This window comes from Dermacentor variabilis, chromosome 4 (genome assembly GCF_050947875.1).
Source record: "Dermacentor variabilis isolate Ectoservices chromosome 4, ASM5094787v1, whole genome shotgun sequence".
Taxonomy (NCBI): Eukaryota; Metazoa; Arthropoda; class Arachnida; order Ixodida; family Ixodidae; genus Dermacentor; species Dermacentor variabilis.
This window is the reverse complement of record NC_134571.1, coordinates 138,196,845-138,213,981: the sequence shown is the minus strand read 5'-3', so window position 1 is coordinate 138,213,981 and position 17,137 is coordinate 138,196,845. Positions and strand designations below refer to the sequence as shown.

Below are 17,137 nucleotides of genomic sequence, written 5' to 3'. Positions count from 1 at the left end.
ATTACAACGGTAATACCTTTTTACTGCCTTTTTTCTAAGAGTGTGTGGAGTATAGCGAACAAACTTCTATGCTAAATGCGGCCCACACTCCGCGATCATTACCGCTTAATAGGACACACATTTTGTCATTTAAGAGCATGTTGTTTAAAACTTTGACCATAGATATTAAAGCGCCAGGTCTACGTGGTTTCTGCAAAGTTTATTCTTACAATAAGGAACAGCGTATACGCGGACATATTGAAAAAAGAATTTCTTAGTTCTTGTATCACACAAAATTAGTGCCTCTTTCTTAACACGATCCGATAACTTTTTTGTTCTTGTAGGACGCTTTTACGCTTGAAATCAGCAATTTTCCTAATAAAGTGGTTGCTTGACACGCCCACTTTCCTTTCCTTTTTTTTTTTTGAGTGACTAGTGATATATATGCTCCTGTTGCACCGGAAACGGGCAAAAAAAGAAGTTTTTTTTTCACCATCTTTAATGGGATCCTAAATTGTTCTCTGACAACACTGAAAGCCAATTAGGAAGTAAGTTCAGGCATTAGCCAAGCTCGAGAAGCAGCCGGAAGCGCATGGAGCGCGTAGCTATAGACTTGCTTGTGAAGTCTACGACCTGCGCTGTTCGTTCTGGCGTCATTCAATGTTATCGCTCGTTTCGCTGCGTGCACCATGGACGCTGTCCTAACTATTCACGATGGAAGCATTGCCCGAGTCATTTGATCTTTAACCAGCCCTGCTACGCAGTGCGATGGTTGAGAGAAATTGACCGGCGTCGACTCTACTTTGCTGCCCGGGTGGCACGGATGATGACATATGAGGCCCGGATGCCAAGCGGGAAGCACAGAAAAGGAAAATTTGTTATGGATATGTCTATGTGCCTGGTGGCTGCTAAATATGTGCCTCAGTAGATATCTACTAAAGTACAACTGAGCAGTAAAGCTTTGCTTCTGCTTTCGACTCAATTCTCTCAAAATGTCAGTTGTCCCTATTATTTCAAGAACTACTTAAGCTAGAAAAATGATTTTTCACCATTGCTTAACAAGTCGTTACAAATGTCTACGGTAGCAGAATTATAAACATGCAATGAAAGTAATTAATTTGAAAAAAATATTATTAGATCATTATATTTACACAGAAAGCCCCCTAGTAAATTATTAAATACGAGCTATACGGTACAAGCCCACAGAACTATAATAAACTAAACCACACAACGCAAAAAACGCAATGTGTCAGAAGTGGGATTCGAACCCACGCCCGGAAGACCGGACTGCGACCTGAACGCAGCGCCTTGGACCGCTCGGCCATCCTGACAGGACGTGCACCCGCTCACAAAAATTCCCACTTGTGCAAGAGAAACGCACCTACCGTGTAGAAAGCAAGTTTTTTTTACTGAAAACACTTTTAAATCATTTCTGTACTGTTGACGAGCTCGACTCGTTCATGTCCAGAAAGCAATTGCTCTTTATTTGTAAAAGAAAAAACTACGGTTTCGTTTACAGATGTTTATATTTGGTTGCCAGCATCCATTCACAGATGGGTGCTGGCAAAATATTTATGAAAACGCCATACCAAGTCGCAAATAGGTTGACAAAAAATTTTGATGACCCGGACCGCAAAGGCTGGGCACTTGCCCACTACTAGAAAATGGGATCTCAAATTCACGTTATCGTCTTCGTCTTCGGGTAAAAACCCTGTAGTTGCGCCTCGAAAAATGGATACCGCACACAAGATTACTCTAAACTCTTGTGTTTAAGAAGTAAACTTTTAAGCAAAGGATGACAAACAAACGATATATTCGTATATTTCTCCCCGAATATTCAGATTCTTAAGGACCCGCCGTGCTTCCTCAATGGCTATGGTGCTGGGCTGCTGAGCACGAGGTCGCGTGATCGAATCCCGACCACGGCGGCCGAATTTCGAAGGGGGCGAGATGCGAAAGCACCCGTGTACCTAGATTTAGGAGCACGTTAAAGAACTCCACGCGGTCAAAATTTCAGGAGTTCTCCACTACGGCGTACCTCATAATCAGGCAGTTGTTTTGGCACGTAAAACCCCATAATATAATTTCTAAGATTCTGAAAGTAAGCGTCATCTCAGAGAGCCCACACCATGCAGTAAATCGAATTGTGTACAACACCCAATCCGCCGGCAGCGCTAAGAGCAACTCGAAGGAACCATGAAAATCTGTTCGCCTAATAAGAAGTTCGTCTTGACAGAAGCGACATCAAGAAAGAACTCCAAACATGTTATTCCCATCTAACGCAATATCTACGACGGAAATTTATACACAAAGTATACTTAAAAGAAAATAGCAGCTCCAAAAATATACATATATTGGTGTTCCATGACGCAAAACACTGTTCTATGGACTAATTGATTGTTGACTGCGTGCACTGTAGAAACCTGTTCGCTGTCACAACAGCCGATATCTTACACCGAGCATGCTAAAAAAATTCTGTGTTTTCATATTGTCGAAAAGGAATGCACGAAATAATTCAATGCATTATCAGTTTCATCAATTGTGGAAACTGCTGGGCTCGTGCCCCGCAGTAATTATGAGCCTGCAAGGGACACCTGGATGGCCTCCTCAGTCGCTGTTTTCGGTGTCAACCCTTCAGGTTTTGACGTCATCACCGACGCTGACGTAGCTGTTTGTGTCCACAGATGCCCCACTTCCCTCTTCCTAGCTATAGTAGGACACAACTTAAAGAAACAGCAGCTGGCAAAGAAGGCACACTGACCACGCGGGATTGTTACTCCGCCTGCCAATCACAGATGCAAAAAAAAAAAATCGTCGTCATGCGGCCTTTTCAAAACGGTGTCGTAAATGATAGCTCCCGAGCGTCTGCTGTATTTGAAGAGTCTTTTAATCGGCGGAAGCGATGAGGTGTGCGAGAGACATGGACAAAGTGTATGGAGTCCGAGCACCTCACTCTTCAAAACTCCGCGGTACAGTTCATTCAACTGCTGACCCCGTTTTGCCCATGAAACTTCGCTGCCAACTGAAGTGAAACTTGACAATAAATAGTTACTGCGAAGCAAGCGTTTTATTTCTGTTCAATAAACAAATAGGCTTTCACCGTTCCACTATAGTCGACGAATGAAAACGTACAAAACTACGCGCTTATAATTTTATTTTTGTCGTTACTGCCTTATTTAGCTCACAGGGAAAGTTTGAAGTACGACCTATTTGCAGTCTCGCGGAGTAACAGTGGCTGGCGGTTATGAGGGCATATGGTCGGGGCTACACAGCAAACTTGAGTTGTATCAGGCTTTAGCAAAGTTGCCTCCTCCAAGGTTACCCATCTGGACTTCTCTCTGGACTCAGTACAGGAGCGTTGAGAAGTTTGGCCTAATAGAATTAGCGGGTTGTGTTATGTGTGCCTCTTTTGCACTGATCATGCATATGGATAACTGGCCAAATATTCGCCAGCTATTCTTAATTACCGAAAAATTCCTAAAGCAAGCGCGAAATTTTTGCAGCATATTGCACATTTGTAGGCCTTACAGCTCCTGATGAGCACTGGTTCGAGGTTCAAATATTATGCCTACTACGGCATAGTGAGCTCATGGACAAACGTACTGCCGAGCTACGCCTATCCGAACGCCGCGCGCAAGGCTAAATTTAGCTCCAATTGCGTAATGCGTAGCGCGAAAAAGACGCCCTCTGTAGACACGATACATGTACAGTCGAGTAATGACTTCTTTCCTCTGCGCAATGGTACCGATGTGAGGTGCTTGTGTAGTATGCTATAGCGAAAATGTAAGCAGCAATGCTATAACATGCTGTCGTTACATAGGTTTCAGTAAGCAATCCCATTTCGGACTTTTACAGCGAACCTGTTAAGCGCTACTTTCCCGACTATCGTGTCCGCGTGTAGTAAAAAATTCCGTAGATAGTGAAATGACTTTGTTGAATTTGTGATAGTAAAACACTTCATATGATAGTAAAACACGACTGTGCGAAAGTTCCTGAAGATCTCCGATGGGTTCGATGTAGTGGGCTCGACGTGCGAGTGCTTTTGTGCGACCGTCGCGAGCAGTCAGCGTTGCAGATATATTTCCCAGAAAGGAAACAGTGTAGTGCAAAAGATTTCCACCGCTCAGTAGAAAAGAGCATTTAAGATAAAAAGCATAGAAAGCAACGGGCAAGAAATAACGCTAGGGAACGTTCCTTCTGTCCTTTAGTGTTCCTCCTGTGGAGCTGCTTTCTATACTTTTGTCTTCCGCTTTCCCACTTAATGAGCGCCGAAATCGTCTTAATATCGTTATGATTCCAACTAGCCTAACTTTCTGTAGAAGCAACGCACTTCTGCCAGCGGACCCATGCAGCCCCCTATTCCAAGATCTTCGGTGAAGGCGTGCACTCGTCGTCAAAAGTTCATGGGGCACGGTTTATATAAAAGCTATGAACTTCTGCTGCGTTAAAGCTCACGCTGATTCTAATAGATCGGTGTGTACAAGCCACGCAAACTACTGCCAGATTGCAGCTCTCAATTCGGGGCTTCTGGTGTTCGCCCAAATTCAGCTTTTCGGCAAATCCTGTGTCCCACGAACTTCTTAGCCCATGCCCGACAGGAGTGCATAGATATAATGCGTTGCAGATACGAAACCACTAAAAAATGATACTTAATAAGCCCTGTTTGTCGCACATTATTCGTCATCGATCTCGTGGCTTTATTTTCCTTATTTATTTAAGGTCGCGGACTTAGGTGCACACGGTGCGCCTGACTTGAACTTGGTGAGGGCGCAGCTTTAGGCAAACAAAATGCGCACAAAGCTGATAAAGGTTACTGAGACGTAGACCAAACTAAACCCCTGAGGATGCCGCAGTGTTTAAGAGCGTCGTTTGTGTTGCTACACTCTAAGAAAAGTTTACATCCTTTGAGTCGTATCTTGCCGCACAACAATAAACGTCATCTGTCTTGTGCGCATTTCCTTTCTTTAACACTGCGAGCCCGGTATTTCCCAGTAACGAACGGAATGTGCGTTATGAACATCACATAGCATTGCAGACAGGAAAGTAGCAGTCGCGGCGTTTTCAAGAAAGGAAACGCAAGCAAGGCAGATGACCATTATTGTTGTGTGGCAGGTATACACCCCAAAGGGTGTAAATGTTTTTTAGAGTGTACACTCTTAAGCGAATGTGCACCCTTTGGAGAGTGTACATTTGCCATACAACAATAATCGTCATCTGAGAGGAAACGCAAGAAAGAGGGATGACGATTATTGTTGTTTGGCAAGAAACGACCCGAAATGGTGTACGTTTCTTGGAGAGTGTAGTCCGGCAACTGCTGTATACTTGTTTTTGACCTCTATTTCTGACTGTGCTATCGCGAGCACAGGCTTAAACAGGTATACACTGCCCACACCTGTCTGAAGCAAGATAGCGCGAAGCCTCTTCAAGGAGTATGTGCAGCGATATGCGGTTACTTGTGTACTCTGCTGTCGTCTGATACAGCGTTTCTCGCGCGATGGCTTCCATCCTTGAAACCTGTCGCGAGCTGCTGTTGGAGTTGGGCGTGTACTTGTGGTGTACTGTGGCCAGGCTGGTGTTTGCACTATGGTTCTTCTGGAAAAAGCCTCTGCCATTGCCAGCTGCCACCGACAAGCTTCTGCTGCGTTCTGCTACATCTCTTGCGGTCGACATCAGAAATGGCAAGGTGAAGTAACCTTTCAACGTCTCGCGAAACGCGTCTATGCAAATCTAACGCGATCACTGCAAAAGGGCGACACTTTCCGGATTCAACAATTGGTGCCTTAGCGGCACACACAAGTAGCTCAGACAGCTACTTGTGTCTTTATAGTAGGCGCTCATAAACGCACTAAAAGCTAACAACGACGCATACGTAAAGGTCGTTGCGTCGTCAAGCACACCATTTCGCCATTCGCGAAACCTTATTTATCGACGCAATTTTAACACCGACGGGCGCCGCTGGTTTTTAGTAGAACCTCGCAGTCAGCGTTCCGAGATATGCGCAGCTTTCCACGCCGATCCACAGTGTACACACTCGGGAGTTTTCAAAACGTACCAGCGTCTTCTACAGTGGTACAACTGGCGAGGGATGTACAGCTATGTTCAGAAGTTAATTCGCTCTTGACCCGATTGTCAGCGCCATAAATCTTCACCCCGCCTCTTGCCAGCCATTTTGCAACCTTATCTTGCCCTACCCTACCCGGCCATTTACCCGCCGTGGTTGCTCAGTGGCTATGGTGTTGGGCTGCTGAGCACGAGGTCGCGGGATCGAATCCCGGCCACGGCGGCCGCATTTCGATGGGGGCGAAATGCGAAAACACCCGTGTGCTTAGATTTAGGTGCACGTTAAAGAACCCCAGGTGGTCAAAATTTCCGGAGTCCTCCACTACGGCGTGCCTCATAATCAAAAAGTGGTTTTGGCACGTAAAACCCCAAATATTATTATTATTATTACCCGGCCATTTGGGTAAGTCTGCATAGAGAATGAGATTCAACAAGAGTGGACACTCCCATAGAGCCCAGCGGCCGAATCGACTGTAGCGCAACAAGCGGATGGGATTAACACCTTCCGGTTTCGGTTTTGGGCGTGCGCGTTTTGAACGACAGCTGGTACACGCCATGCGGGCTCCGCTTATCGGCGCGGCATTCTTTTTTTGCTTCTAATGCTAAACCACGCGCAACCTTCACGCGGAATCGTTTTATTATTTAGTAAAAATGATTGCGAACGACCTTTACAAGCCTCCACCGAATCTGTGTCACGTGAAATTTCATAAAGTAACCGCAAGACGTCTTCTGAAATGGTGAAATGTTTATATTGATTTATATAAATGCTCCTTCCGGGCTTTTTGTGCATTCATCCAAAGTTGTGGCACCAGGTAAGCAGCAGTCGTTGCTGTACGAAGCTCCATCGGATGCCATCAGCTGAAAAAAAGGTAAATTGCAAGCATGTATCATTTTGGTTATGGACCTAACAGGAATATTGCGTGTAGGGGCGAAACGTGCGTAAGTGGTGAATTCACGGCATTACAGATAAATGCCCTTTTACATACACTTCGTAGCAAATAGACTTCTCCCATACAATGCCATAAAATATGAAGAAAACATCTGATTTTCAAGCATCCCTCCCTTCCCGGACATTACTTCCTGCACTTCAAGAGCCCAAATACGCGGGTGACTGCGCGTTTCCAAAACAAGTTGGCCTCAGTCGACGCGATGGCACGCCAAGTACGCAGAAGTGGCCACAACACAGGCTCTCAGCAGGACCATGTCACACGCTCGCAGAATGCCTTCTCTCACACTCAAAAGAGAAATTCGTGGGTGCAAAGCGTGTTTTCAGTCGCTCAGAAGACAGATTTGTCAAGTTCTTGGTTTTTGAGTGCCTCTGCGTTATCTTTTCACGCGTCCTGCCGGCGCAAGCAACACACTCCCGTGTTTTCACTCTTGGCAATCGTTCGTCGCATTTTTGACAAGCGCGAGTACCGAAAGTAGGTGTATGTTGTTGCAGGGCCATAAAAAGTGTCAGTCCATCTAAAATTGAGTACACGCCAAACTCTCACCACGACCGGCTTGCTTTTTTGCTAACTGCTTCACAGCCCCAGGCGCGGCGAGCATGGCTCAAAAGTATGCAAAAAAAGTTGCGAAATTATTTACAGCAATTTTGGCGATCAGAGAACGCGCCACGAACATGTCCCAGTAAGATTCAGCACACGCGAAACTGCGGCATACAGCCGAGCTGCTTTTCGATAACTGCGGCACAACGCCTGGCGCAGCGCGCGTACCTCAGAAGTATCCCAGAAAGTTGTGAAATACAGTAATGTTGGGGGTCAGGGAAAGCGTCACGAACTTGTCCCAGTAAGATTCAGTACACGCGAAGCCGTCACCACGGTCGAGCTGCATTTCGCTAACTGCGTCAGATAGCCGAGCGCTGCAAGCGTGCCCAAAAACTACCGAAATAAGTTACAATAATGTTGGGGCTCATAGAAAGCGTCGAAAACATTTCCCAATACGAGTCATTAACTCAAATTGACTGAGCCAGAACGGCCGAGCTGTGTATCGCTAACTGCGTCACTAGTCTCGGTTTTGTGACGCAAGCCTAAATTTGCCTGAAATACGTCGCAGACTGTGAAGCAAAATTTCTCACCTTCCCGTAGCCCAATAATGGGGTTGTGCCATGTCGAAATGCAGAAGAAACACAAGAAAACGTCGGGAGCCCAACAAACAGGCCACATCCAAAAGAGACTGGTCGCCGAACAGGCGAACTTGAATGCGCAGCCGGCCTCGCTCGCTTCGGTGGCCGCGTCTGACGCATCATATGGCGCCTCTGGTGTGCCGCCAGCTTGTTGCTACGTAACCGAAGAAAGATAAGTGGCGAAGTACCAGCTCATTTATACGCAAAACTTTTTAGCTGTAGCGGGAAAGAATAAAAAAGATAAAACGTTGTCTGTAAGTTCATTTCACATTCCTTTTTTTCCTGATCCTCGCGTCAGCTATTACGGATGGCATTACCACTAGGCGCGACGTGTTTCCGGTTGCCAGTTTTCGCCCAGTGTCCCCTCTTCTTTCTCTATGATAGAACTACGGCATACTATCCTAAAACCAACAGCCTTACGGAACGCTTCAAACGTACACTCGGCGACATGCTTGCGATGTACGTCCCCTCCGACCACACACATTGGGACGTCATTCTACCCTTCGTGACCTACGCGTACAACACCGCTACGCAGAGCACCACCAACTTTTCAAGCTCTTTTTTTTTACTGTACGGACTGCGCCCATCACACACCATCGACACAATTCTACCATACCGGCCGGATACGTCTGAATGTGCGCTCATTTCGGCCACGGCAAGAAATGCTGAAGAGTGCCGCGATTTCGCTCGGGCATTTACCTCCAATGACCAAAGGTGCCAGAAGAGCACTAGCGGTGACACAACCTCTGCGCCCACTTTCCTACCTGGAGCGCTTGTGTGGCTCTCCGTTCCTTCCGCTGCACGTGGTCTATCTTCAAAACTACTACCCAAGTATGAAGGGCCCTACCGTGTCGACGAACGCTCATCTCCCGTCAACTACGTGATCGAACCCGTTGAACCTTCTTCGGACATGCGCCGTCGTGGACGAGACATTGTCAACGGCGAGCGCCTCAAGCCGTGCTATTATCCACTCATTGTAAGTAGCTGTTAGGTCTCCGGACGGCTCCCTATTCGTTCCCGGCGGTAACTGTAGCAACGGAGAGGAACGACATAGTGGGCCATCCTCAGGCCCCTTCTAGTAGGTCAATTTCAGCGCTTTTGCTCGAGGAACGCCGCTCGTGCTGGGAGTCCGTGCCGTGTTCTAATGGCCGCTCCCGAACTCCGGTGACTAATAAACGCCTTTACAGTTGATAAAAAGTTTCTATTGAGAATACAACACTCGGCAGGTACACATACAATCCCAGAGCAGAGAGAACAATTGATCACGCTGAAAATTTTCAAAAGAAGCTGCTAGCTTTGTATTTTGTTGCTCTGCTATTTCGTTGGTTACTATGCATGTGTAAATTTAAAGGTAATAACAACCTTTCATATACAGATGACCATACGCAGAGTTGATTTGTCATATACTATATTTTGGCCATTATTTTTCATCGCGAATTGATTATCACGCGCCAATAGCCTCGTGTGTTGGTGCAATGATATTAGCTGTACGCATGCAGGCGTTTTCACTCCGTAGTTTCAGATCTGATGTAGTTTGGCTTCGGTTTGGCGATGGCTGCGCAGTAGGCGATCGCCGTGGCAATAAAAAGTGTGCACGTTCCATTGGTGCCTAAATCATCGCTGTGCTTGTGTTTTTTTTTAATTTTATTCATTATACCCTGGAAGACCGCAAAAGTATAACAGATGGGAGTGGGGTAAAAACGAAAAAAAAAGTTACAAAACAATAAAGAACAAAGGGAGGCAGCAAGTGACGCAGCTTTTGTCATGTGAAGCCCGAAGTGATGGTTTCGATTGTGCCCGTGCGGAAATGTGCGTAGTCTTCAATAGCAACCATTGCCCCAGGACGATGGTTCCATTCTTGACAGGTCCAGAGAACAAAATGCTCATGACAAGCTCTAGTGCGACACTTCGAAATTTCAACCCTGTGATGATGATCAATGCCAGGTGAGGTGTAGGTTAGGGTGAAGTAAGATCATCGCGAAGATATTATATGTTAAAGCATGTCTTTATGAAACAGAGCTAGGCGAAAGCATTTGCGACGAGCAGAAGGTGGTGGAAGCTGCCGGATGGTTTTTCATGGGAGTTACGTTTTCCGTACAGTTATTAATGTGAAGCCCGAGGCATTATTTTGAACACGTTTGAGAGACAGGGTTAGTGTTTCAGCATACGGGTCCCAAATTGATGAAGCGTGCTCCATTTTACTCCTAATTAACATGTTGTATAACATTAACTTTAATGATGACGGAGCGTAAGAGAAGTTTCGATGGGTGTAACCTAGCATGCGATCACCTTTATCTATAATGTTAACGCTGTCGATGTGTAAAGACAAGGAAAGTATAGAGGTCAAATGAACGCAAGTAATATGTAATGTCTTGAAGGTAGCATTGTAAAGTCAATAGGTTGGAAGAGGAAATTCACAGTGAATTACATGCGTGGTTTTGCACTTAGATGGGTTTAGTTGCGTTAACCACAAGTCGCACCAGTTATAGCAGCGTTAATGTCATTTGTGAGGATGTTACTACATTGTAAACGAAAATAAACCCACCTGGGTGTTTTTAACAGGTGATGTGCCCTAAAACCTCTCCATCATTGAATATTTACTCAGATTTGCAGGAGAAATACAGAGGCATTCCCTCGTTTGACTCCGATAGCTATAGCTACGGGACGATTAAGGCGACATGACGCGATTTTACTCCGCTACCATATCTTGTTCTCCTGTGAAAACTCCGCTAAAGGAGTTGTAAAAATCTCTACCCCCCCCCCCCCCCCCCGCCGAAACAGGTTGGTCATGTGGCGCTTCACATGAGGCTCTGCGCCGCGCCAGCGACCAGCGGCGTTCGGCGGAGTCGGCAGCGCTCATGGCTGTTGGTCTGTTTACACCTGTGAAGTGGAGTCCCGTGACAGCTTTTCTTCAATTTGTTTCCCGTGTTTCCTCGCAGAAAGTGTTATAGGCGTACCTGAAGTTCAGTGTATCTGCGATTCAAGTACGTTAGCTGTGATCATTTTGCTGACGACGATGAATGCAAGAGCAACGTTTCCAAGTGCGGAAAAAGGCTTAGGTATACCTCCAAGCTGCTGATTGACTCGTGATGTCGGCTCAGGTTTCTGACTGTGTTTTTGGGTTGCGTGACCGTGGCTTGTGTTCTTCAATACGTAAAATGCGACTTTATGTCCGTGAGAACATGCCGACAACGTCCGGTGTAATGATTTAAAGGACCCCATAGCAATGACAACAGCAGCCACTGTTCGAGCGACGGTATCCGTGCGAGTCGCACATGAATGGGATATTCCAAATTCGTTGCGGTGCTGTGTTATCAGTGAGAAAGACTGGAGTGCAAACAGATATCCTGGCCCAAGAAAAAGGGTGTAGGGCATAGGTATGCGTAATGTGAATAAGGCTTCTTACTGAGCGATGTGAATAGAAATGTTATCGCGCACATCTGTTTTGATCACGTCGTTGCTTCCGATATTGCATTAACATTATGATCTATGCCAGACACTGACCAAGAAGCATGCCTGCCGGCTCCGAGAGCGAGGAATCGTTCGACAGATCAGCGATGTAGCTCCGTTTCACAAGGAAGGGACATTGCTTGGAGGCTAAGCAAGCAGTGCGGTCTAAATAATGTATGACTACGCCCTTTTCGATGTCACGTCGGCTGCTGCGGGTCATGCTCACATTAATAAATTCTTGATACGCTACCTCTATTTTGCACAAATTTAATTTTGCCATGAACCACACGCACTTACATATTTCTTGCTTAATGCAACTAACGCACTATTTCTGGCCACAAAGGCTGGCTGTGTACGAAGTTGCTTCAGTACTCACAAAATGGCACGCTAATTTTGAAAAATTACGCCATTAACATTTTTTCTCACTATTCTGCATTAACAGTTTTGTGTTAACTAAGGTCTTATGTTAATTTGAGAAAGGCAGGTCTCGTATGGGCAAGCATGTGAGTCGTACTTCTGAAAACAGCACAGTTGTTCCCTAGGTGGTTTCGAGGCACACAGTATTGTGGCTATATATACTGACAGCGTTGCTTCTTGTGGGTCGTGTGTGCGTTGGAATGTCCTTCAAAATTCCGCATTGGCGTTTCTCAAATGTTTATGTAGGTCATGATTTATGTGCTTTCGTTGACTTGTATCGTTGATTTTCACGCGGTTTGCATGAATAGTTCAAAATTGGACCAGTAGCCTCTGCCTTTAAAAGACCTTCACGCAAACTGATGCTGTACTTCTTTTGTACTCCCGTTTCACCTCGAAAAAACTCCGTCCAGTACGCAGTAAAAAAAAAGACAGAAAAATATACTCCTATGGTACCACGCGACAATTCCGCTCGCACGGAGTAAAAGTTCTACTCCGATCATACGGAGAATAATAAACTCCCAACCGGGAGACCGCTAGAGGACAAGCATCATACTCCCACCTTCGAGTTATTTCCGTTTACAGTGTACCAGGAGTGTCTGGAATTTCACTAAAAATAACTAAATTGTCGGTAACAAGTTACATGTTAGAATGGATCTCATTATGTAAACCGTTAATATATTGAAAAGAGAAGAGGGTCCAGGACTGATCCTTGAGTAATGCCAGATTCAACGGGGCTAAATGGAAGAAGTGGTTATTAAATGCAACGAAGTGTGATCGATTAAGAAAGTGCCCGTAGCCATGCAAACAGATTAGGATCAGGATTTCGTTTACTAAGCTTAAAAATGAGTAGTTTGTGGCATACCTTATCGAAACCCTTTGCAATATTGAAGAAAGTGCAGTCTGCAATTGAACCTTTGTCGATAATCAGATTATGAACACAACTATCTTTATGCAGGAAGGTGTGCGATCAGCGAACGTCGTTGCAACCTAGCTTTAATCACCTGCAGGCGTCTTAACCTAAGTTTCTTCAGTTATCCTCTTCCTTTCATTACATCATATTTAAAAGATGTTGGCGCCTTTAGGTAGCGCCGGCTACTTCTTTTTTCACATAGAACAAATATATACTGAAAATGAACTAACCAGTGGGCACCGAACAAAATTAAAGTACCTATAACAAAAACAACTGACACACAGGTGACATGTTCACGCTATACAGCAGTTCACAACAGAAATCACATAAGACACATCGAAACCTAAAGTCCTCGCATTACGAGGATGAATCAGAAACTCTTAACGCTTTCTTCGTTTTTAGCCAAAATAGGGTACATACAGCTAATTACAAATGTAACGTGCCTTACACTATTTTTCCACATAGTCTCCACACCGGTTCAGACATTTGTCCCGTCGCAGCACTAAATTTGAGATGCCCTGGTGATAGAATACGTCCGGCTGACTGTGGAACCAACGTCAGACTGCTGTCATGGACTTCATCGTTGCACGTGAACCGCTTTCCTGCCAGGAACTTCTCCAGCGGACCGAAAACGCGGAAATCATTAGAAGCGAGGTGCAGATTGTATAGTGGGTGGTCGAGATTCTCCCAATGAAATGACCTGATCTTGTCGGCGGTTCTGTGGCCACATGTCGTTTCGCATTGTCGTGGATGTTAGCCGCCATCTTCGACAACTGACAGAAGCGCCGTTCCGCCGAGCTGCCGGCTGATAAGGCCGAGCCGGTCCAAGAAAGTTCCACCGCTGGGGAGGGATATTTTGACTTCGCATTTACGGCCGTAATTTGGCTTTCTGATTCTCCCTCGTAGCATTATGGTTTTGTGCGAGTTCACACGGCGCATGAGTATGTTCACGGCTAATTAGTATGAACATTTTGATCTTGCTCATTACTTACGTAGTCCTGAAGGTACCACTAGGTGAAATAGGTGCAGGACTGCTTCTATGCCAATGCAGACTAAAATCTTAAATATGCAGTATTTTAGGATCGTTAATTTGCATTCGTATTTCGAAGGAAGTGAAAGCGACACAAAGATTCTGACAGAATCTATCTCGCAATGAATGTCGACGTTAATGCAATTCGCATTGAACCAATGTAGTGACGCATCGTGTTGACAACGCCGACACGCATCATGTATAAGGTGTGTATGCAACAGCACTCCTCACTTTCGCTTCCCAATTAGGGTGCCTCGATGCCAAGCTGATCCGTACAGGGCGGTGACACGTGCGGTTGCGCCACCATATTGTGTCGGAACACGCGAAGACGCGCAATGACGAACAGCGTGAGTATGAATAATTATATCTGTATGTTAGTTTGCGAGCATCGCAATGTTTAAATCTCACCTTATATAGGGATGTGGAACGCCTACAGTAACACACTGCTAGAGTGCATATCGAGCCCAACACGTAGCTACTCATTCTTACCGCGCTTTCGCTTACGCAAAAAAAAAAGTTTAAAAATCAAAGTTGATGCATATGGGCGTAATAAAAGTTTTAAAAGTTGTCCTTGACTGACGCAACTTTGACATATAACTTTAGCTGCGTGATGCCGTGGAAACATGGGTCAGAAGAAGGGGGCTAAATAGAGCAGCGTTCCCAATAACTGAACGTACTGTATTCATCGAGATAACAATAGTGTGTGTGAATGGTAAGAATGGTAAAGAGCACGTGTCCAGAAACAGTTTTACATTAGCATAGACATACTATGCGAGTTTCAAAAGTAAGCTCAAAGTCGCAGTTTCGCTCGCGGCCGTGGCTGCAGAACTTCGATTGGGGCCAAACGCAAGGACGCTAGTGTACTTTCATTAAGTGGACGTTTATAACCCAGGTGGTCGAAATTATGTCGAAGTCCTTCACTACTGAGGTTTTTTAGCGCACGAGAAGGGACGAAAGACAGTGGCGAGACGAGGACGAGATGTGTCCTCGTCTCGCCACTGTCTTTCGTCCCTTCTCGTGCTCTAAGAAACCTCAGTTATGGAATGCCAACACGCCCTAACCTACGCTCCTTCACTACGCCTAGTAGATCGTGGTTTTTATTCATTTTAATAAGTGAAAAACAAATGGTGGGCAAAATGTGCGATCTTTCAACACTGATACATGAACAGCGTTATTGCAGCCGTCTAGCTTAAAGTATGTATAAGCGCATGCATTCAACTTGTGAAAATTTCCTGCCTGTTGTGTAACATGGCAATTATTGGCTTTTAAGTATAGTGCCTACGTATTTTGCTGAAAAACACATTTGCCTTACGTTCTGTTATGCAACGACCCATGATGAGCGCAGCAGTTCGGAAAGAGAGGCGTAGTGACAGATCTCACTAAAAGAAAGCGAATGTTTTTTTGCCAGAATATACGGTGTGATCATTTCAGGGTTTTGTGGACTTTTTAAAGATCGCCTGTTGCAGATAACATAAATTTTGTAAATCAAATGGATTACTTTGATAGGCGGACATTACTTGCATGAGAAATAGAAACACATGTTGAACGAATTAACTCAATTCAGTAATTAACTTTATGATTAATTACATTATGGCACATATTGCAATTTACGAATTTAAGCCGGTGAGCTTGCAAGGCCTATCCACATTTAATGAATTTCCTGACTGACACCAATTCGGAGACGTACGCCATCAAACTCGACGTAAAAATGCACTGTTGTTCCACTTACTTTTTTTGACAACACTGTTTTTTGCATTGAAGTACAATAGTGACTTAAACGCCTATGTATTTTGTCTCCCACTTCGTGGAACATGGCGAAAGTGGTCTCATCCTTGATATTCATTTCAAGTGGATACGGCTTACATTCTCAACGGCTGCGATTCGTAAATTGCAATATGTGCCCTAAAGTAATTTATTAAAAAGTACATTAGTGAAACTTCGTTAATTATTTCAAAGCATGTTTTGATTTTTTGTGCGAGTATCTTCCGCCTTTTCGAATAATCCAGTTCAAGGACAAGAAGTATACGATCGGCCTGATGTGATGTTTAAAAATTCCGGAAAAACTTTGAAATGGTCATTGATACAGCTGACACTTGAGTAATACCAAAGCAAGACAGCCCGCAAACCGACATGTAGTTAAAGGCAGCTCACCAGCACGTTCTCACTGCCTGCAAGCACAGGAGGCCTTACATTCAAACTTGAGAGCATTGACAAAGCAAAGCTCAAGTTAAAGGCTTCTGATAAACATCAAAACAAATCAGTTCAAACTTACACCTGCGGCAGCTTTATTTACATATTCCATACCCTTCGTTGCCTCTGGCTGATACAATGACTGCAAGTATAAAGGCTGAACCCCAACAAGACAAAATCCCACAAGAACATTTTCCCAACACATTGAGTTTGAGCAGGCATCTGATCACCTAGATTGAATGATTTAGACGGCAAAGGCCTAGCGCATCAGAAAATTTCCTGGAGACCGTTTCAGACGAAGGCACAAATTTAAGCATCATGGCTTGGATGAACGAAGTTCGTGTCGACCTTTTGCTGCATTCCGGGTCACGGGATAGCATAAGACATGAGTGACTTTTCTGTTGTTGTTGTTGTTGTTGTTGCTGTTGTGCTGGTGCACAAATGTACCCAGCAAAGGGCATAGCAGGGTGTTTTTGGCGATAAATTGTCAAGTACCTTTCCTCTCACGTCCCGAGCCCGAAAAGTCAACGTAGTGGATAGGCGCGCAACTTCGTTGAAATGACAAACGCCAGGCAACGCCGCACTGAATAACGCACACACGTGTATGACCGCTACAACAGCTCCAACACAATACGGCGGAGGTGTGGCAAGGGCCTGGTTACCCGGGTGTCGCCGCCTTGAAAGGTGGCGCTGACATCGAGGCACCCTATTCCCAAAAAAGCTCCTTAAACTTCGTAAAGTAGCGCCACGCTCTGAAGAATGCCGCCTCCTCCTTGCGCGCTCTGGCCGAGACCGACGCCGAGTCGCTATTGGCCTAATAGCATCATGTGGGCCCTCGCGCCGTGCATTAGCGCCATTTTTGCTTGAGAAGCGTCCACGGAGTGGCGAGGAGCGTATGTTGGCGCCGTTGCTACGCTCGAGCAGTGTAGATAGCGCCACGGTCGAGGATGGAGCGTGAAAGAGAGGAGAAACGAGG

The 17,137-nt window shown here is 45.3% G+C and overlaps 1 protein-coding gene and 1 non-coding gene across 2 annotated transcripts in view; one reads left to right on the top strand and one right to left on the bottom strand.

The window, feature by feature from the left end:
• Nucleotides 1-1,226: 1,226 nt before the first annotated feature.
• TRNAL-CAG (transfer RNA leucine (anticodon CAG)) lies at nt 1,227-1,310 on the bottom strand. The gene has a single exon. It is a non-coding gene; the product is annotated as a tRNA-Leu (tRNA).
• Nucleotides 1,311-5,473: 4,163 nt separating this feature from the next.
• Nucleotides 5,474-17,137, top strand: part of LOC142578352 (fatty-acid amide hydrolase 2-like) — a 35,247-nt gene continuing 23,583 nt past the window's right edge. Inside the window, exon 1 of the mRNA XM_075687748.1 lies at nt 5,474-5,662. Coding sequence (XP_075543863.1) covers nt 5,474-5,662 — 189 coding nt within the window. The remainder of the gene's footprint in view (nt 5,663-17,137) is intronic.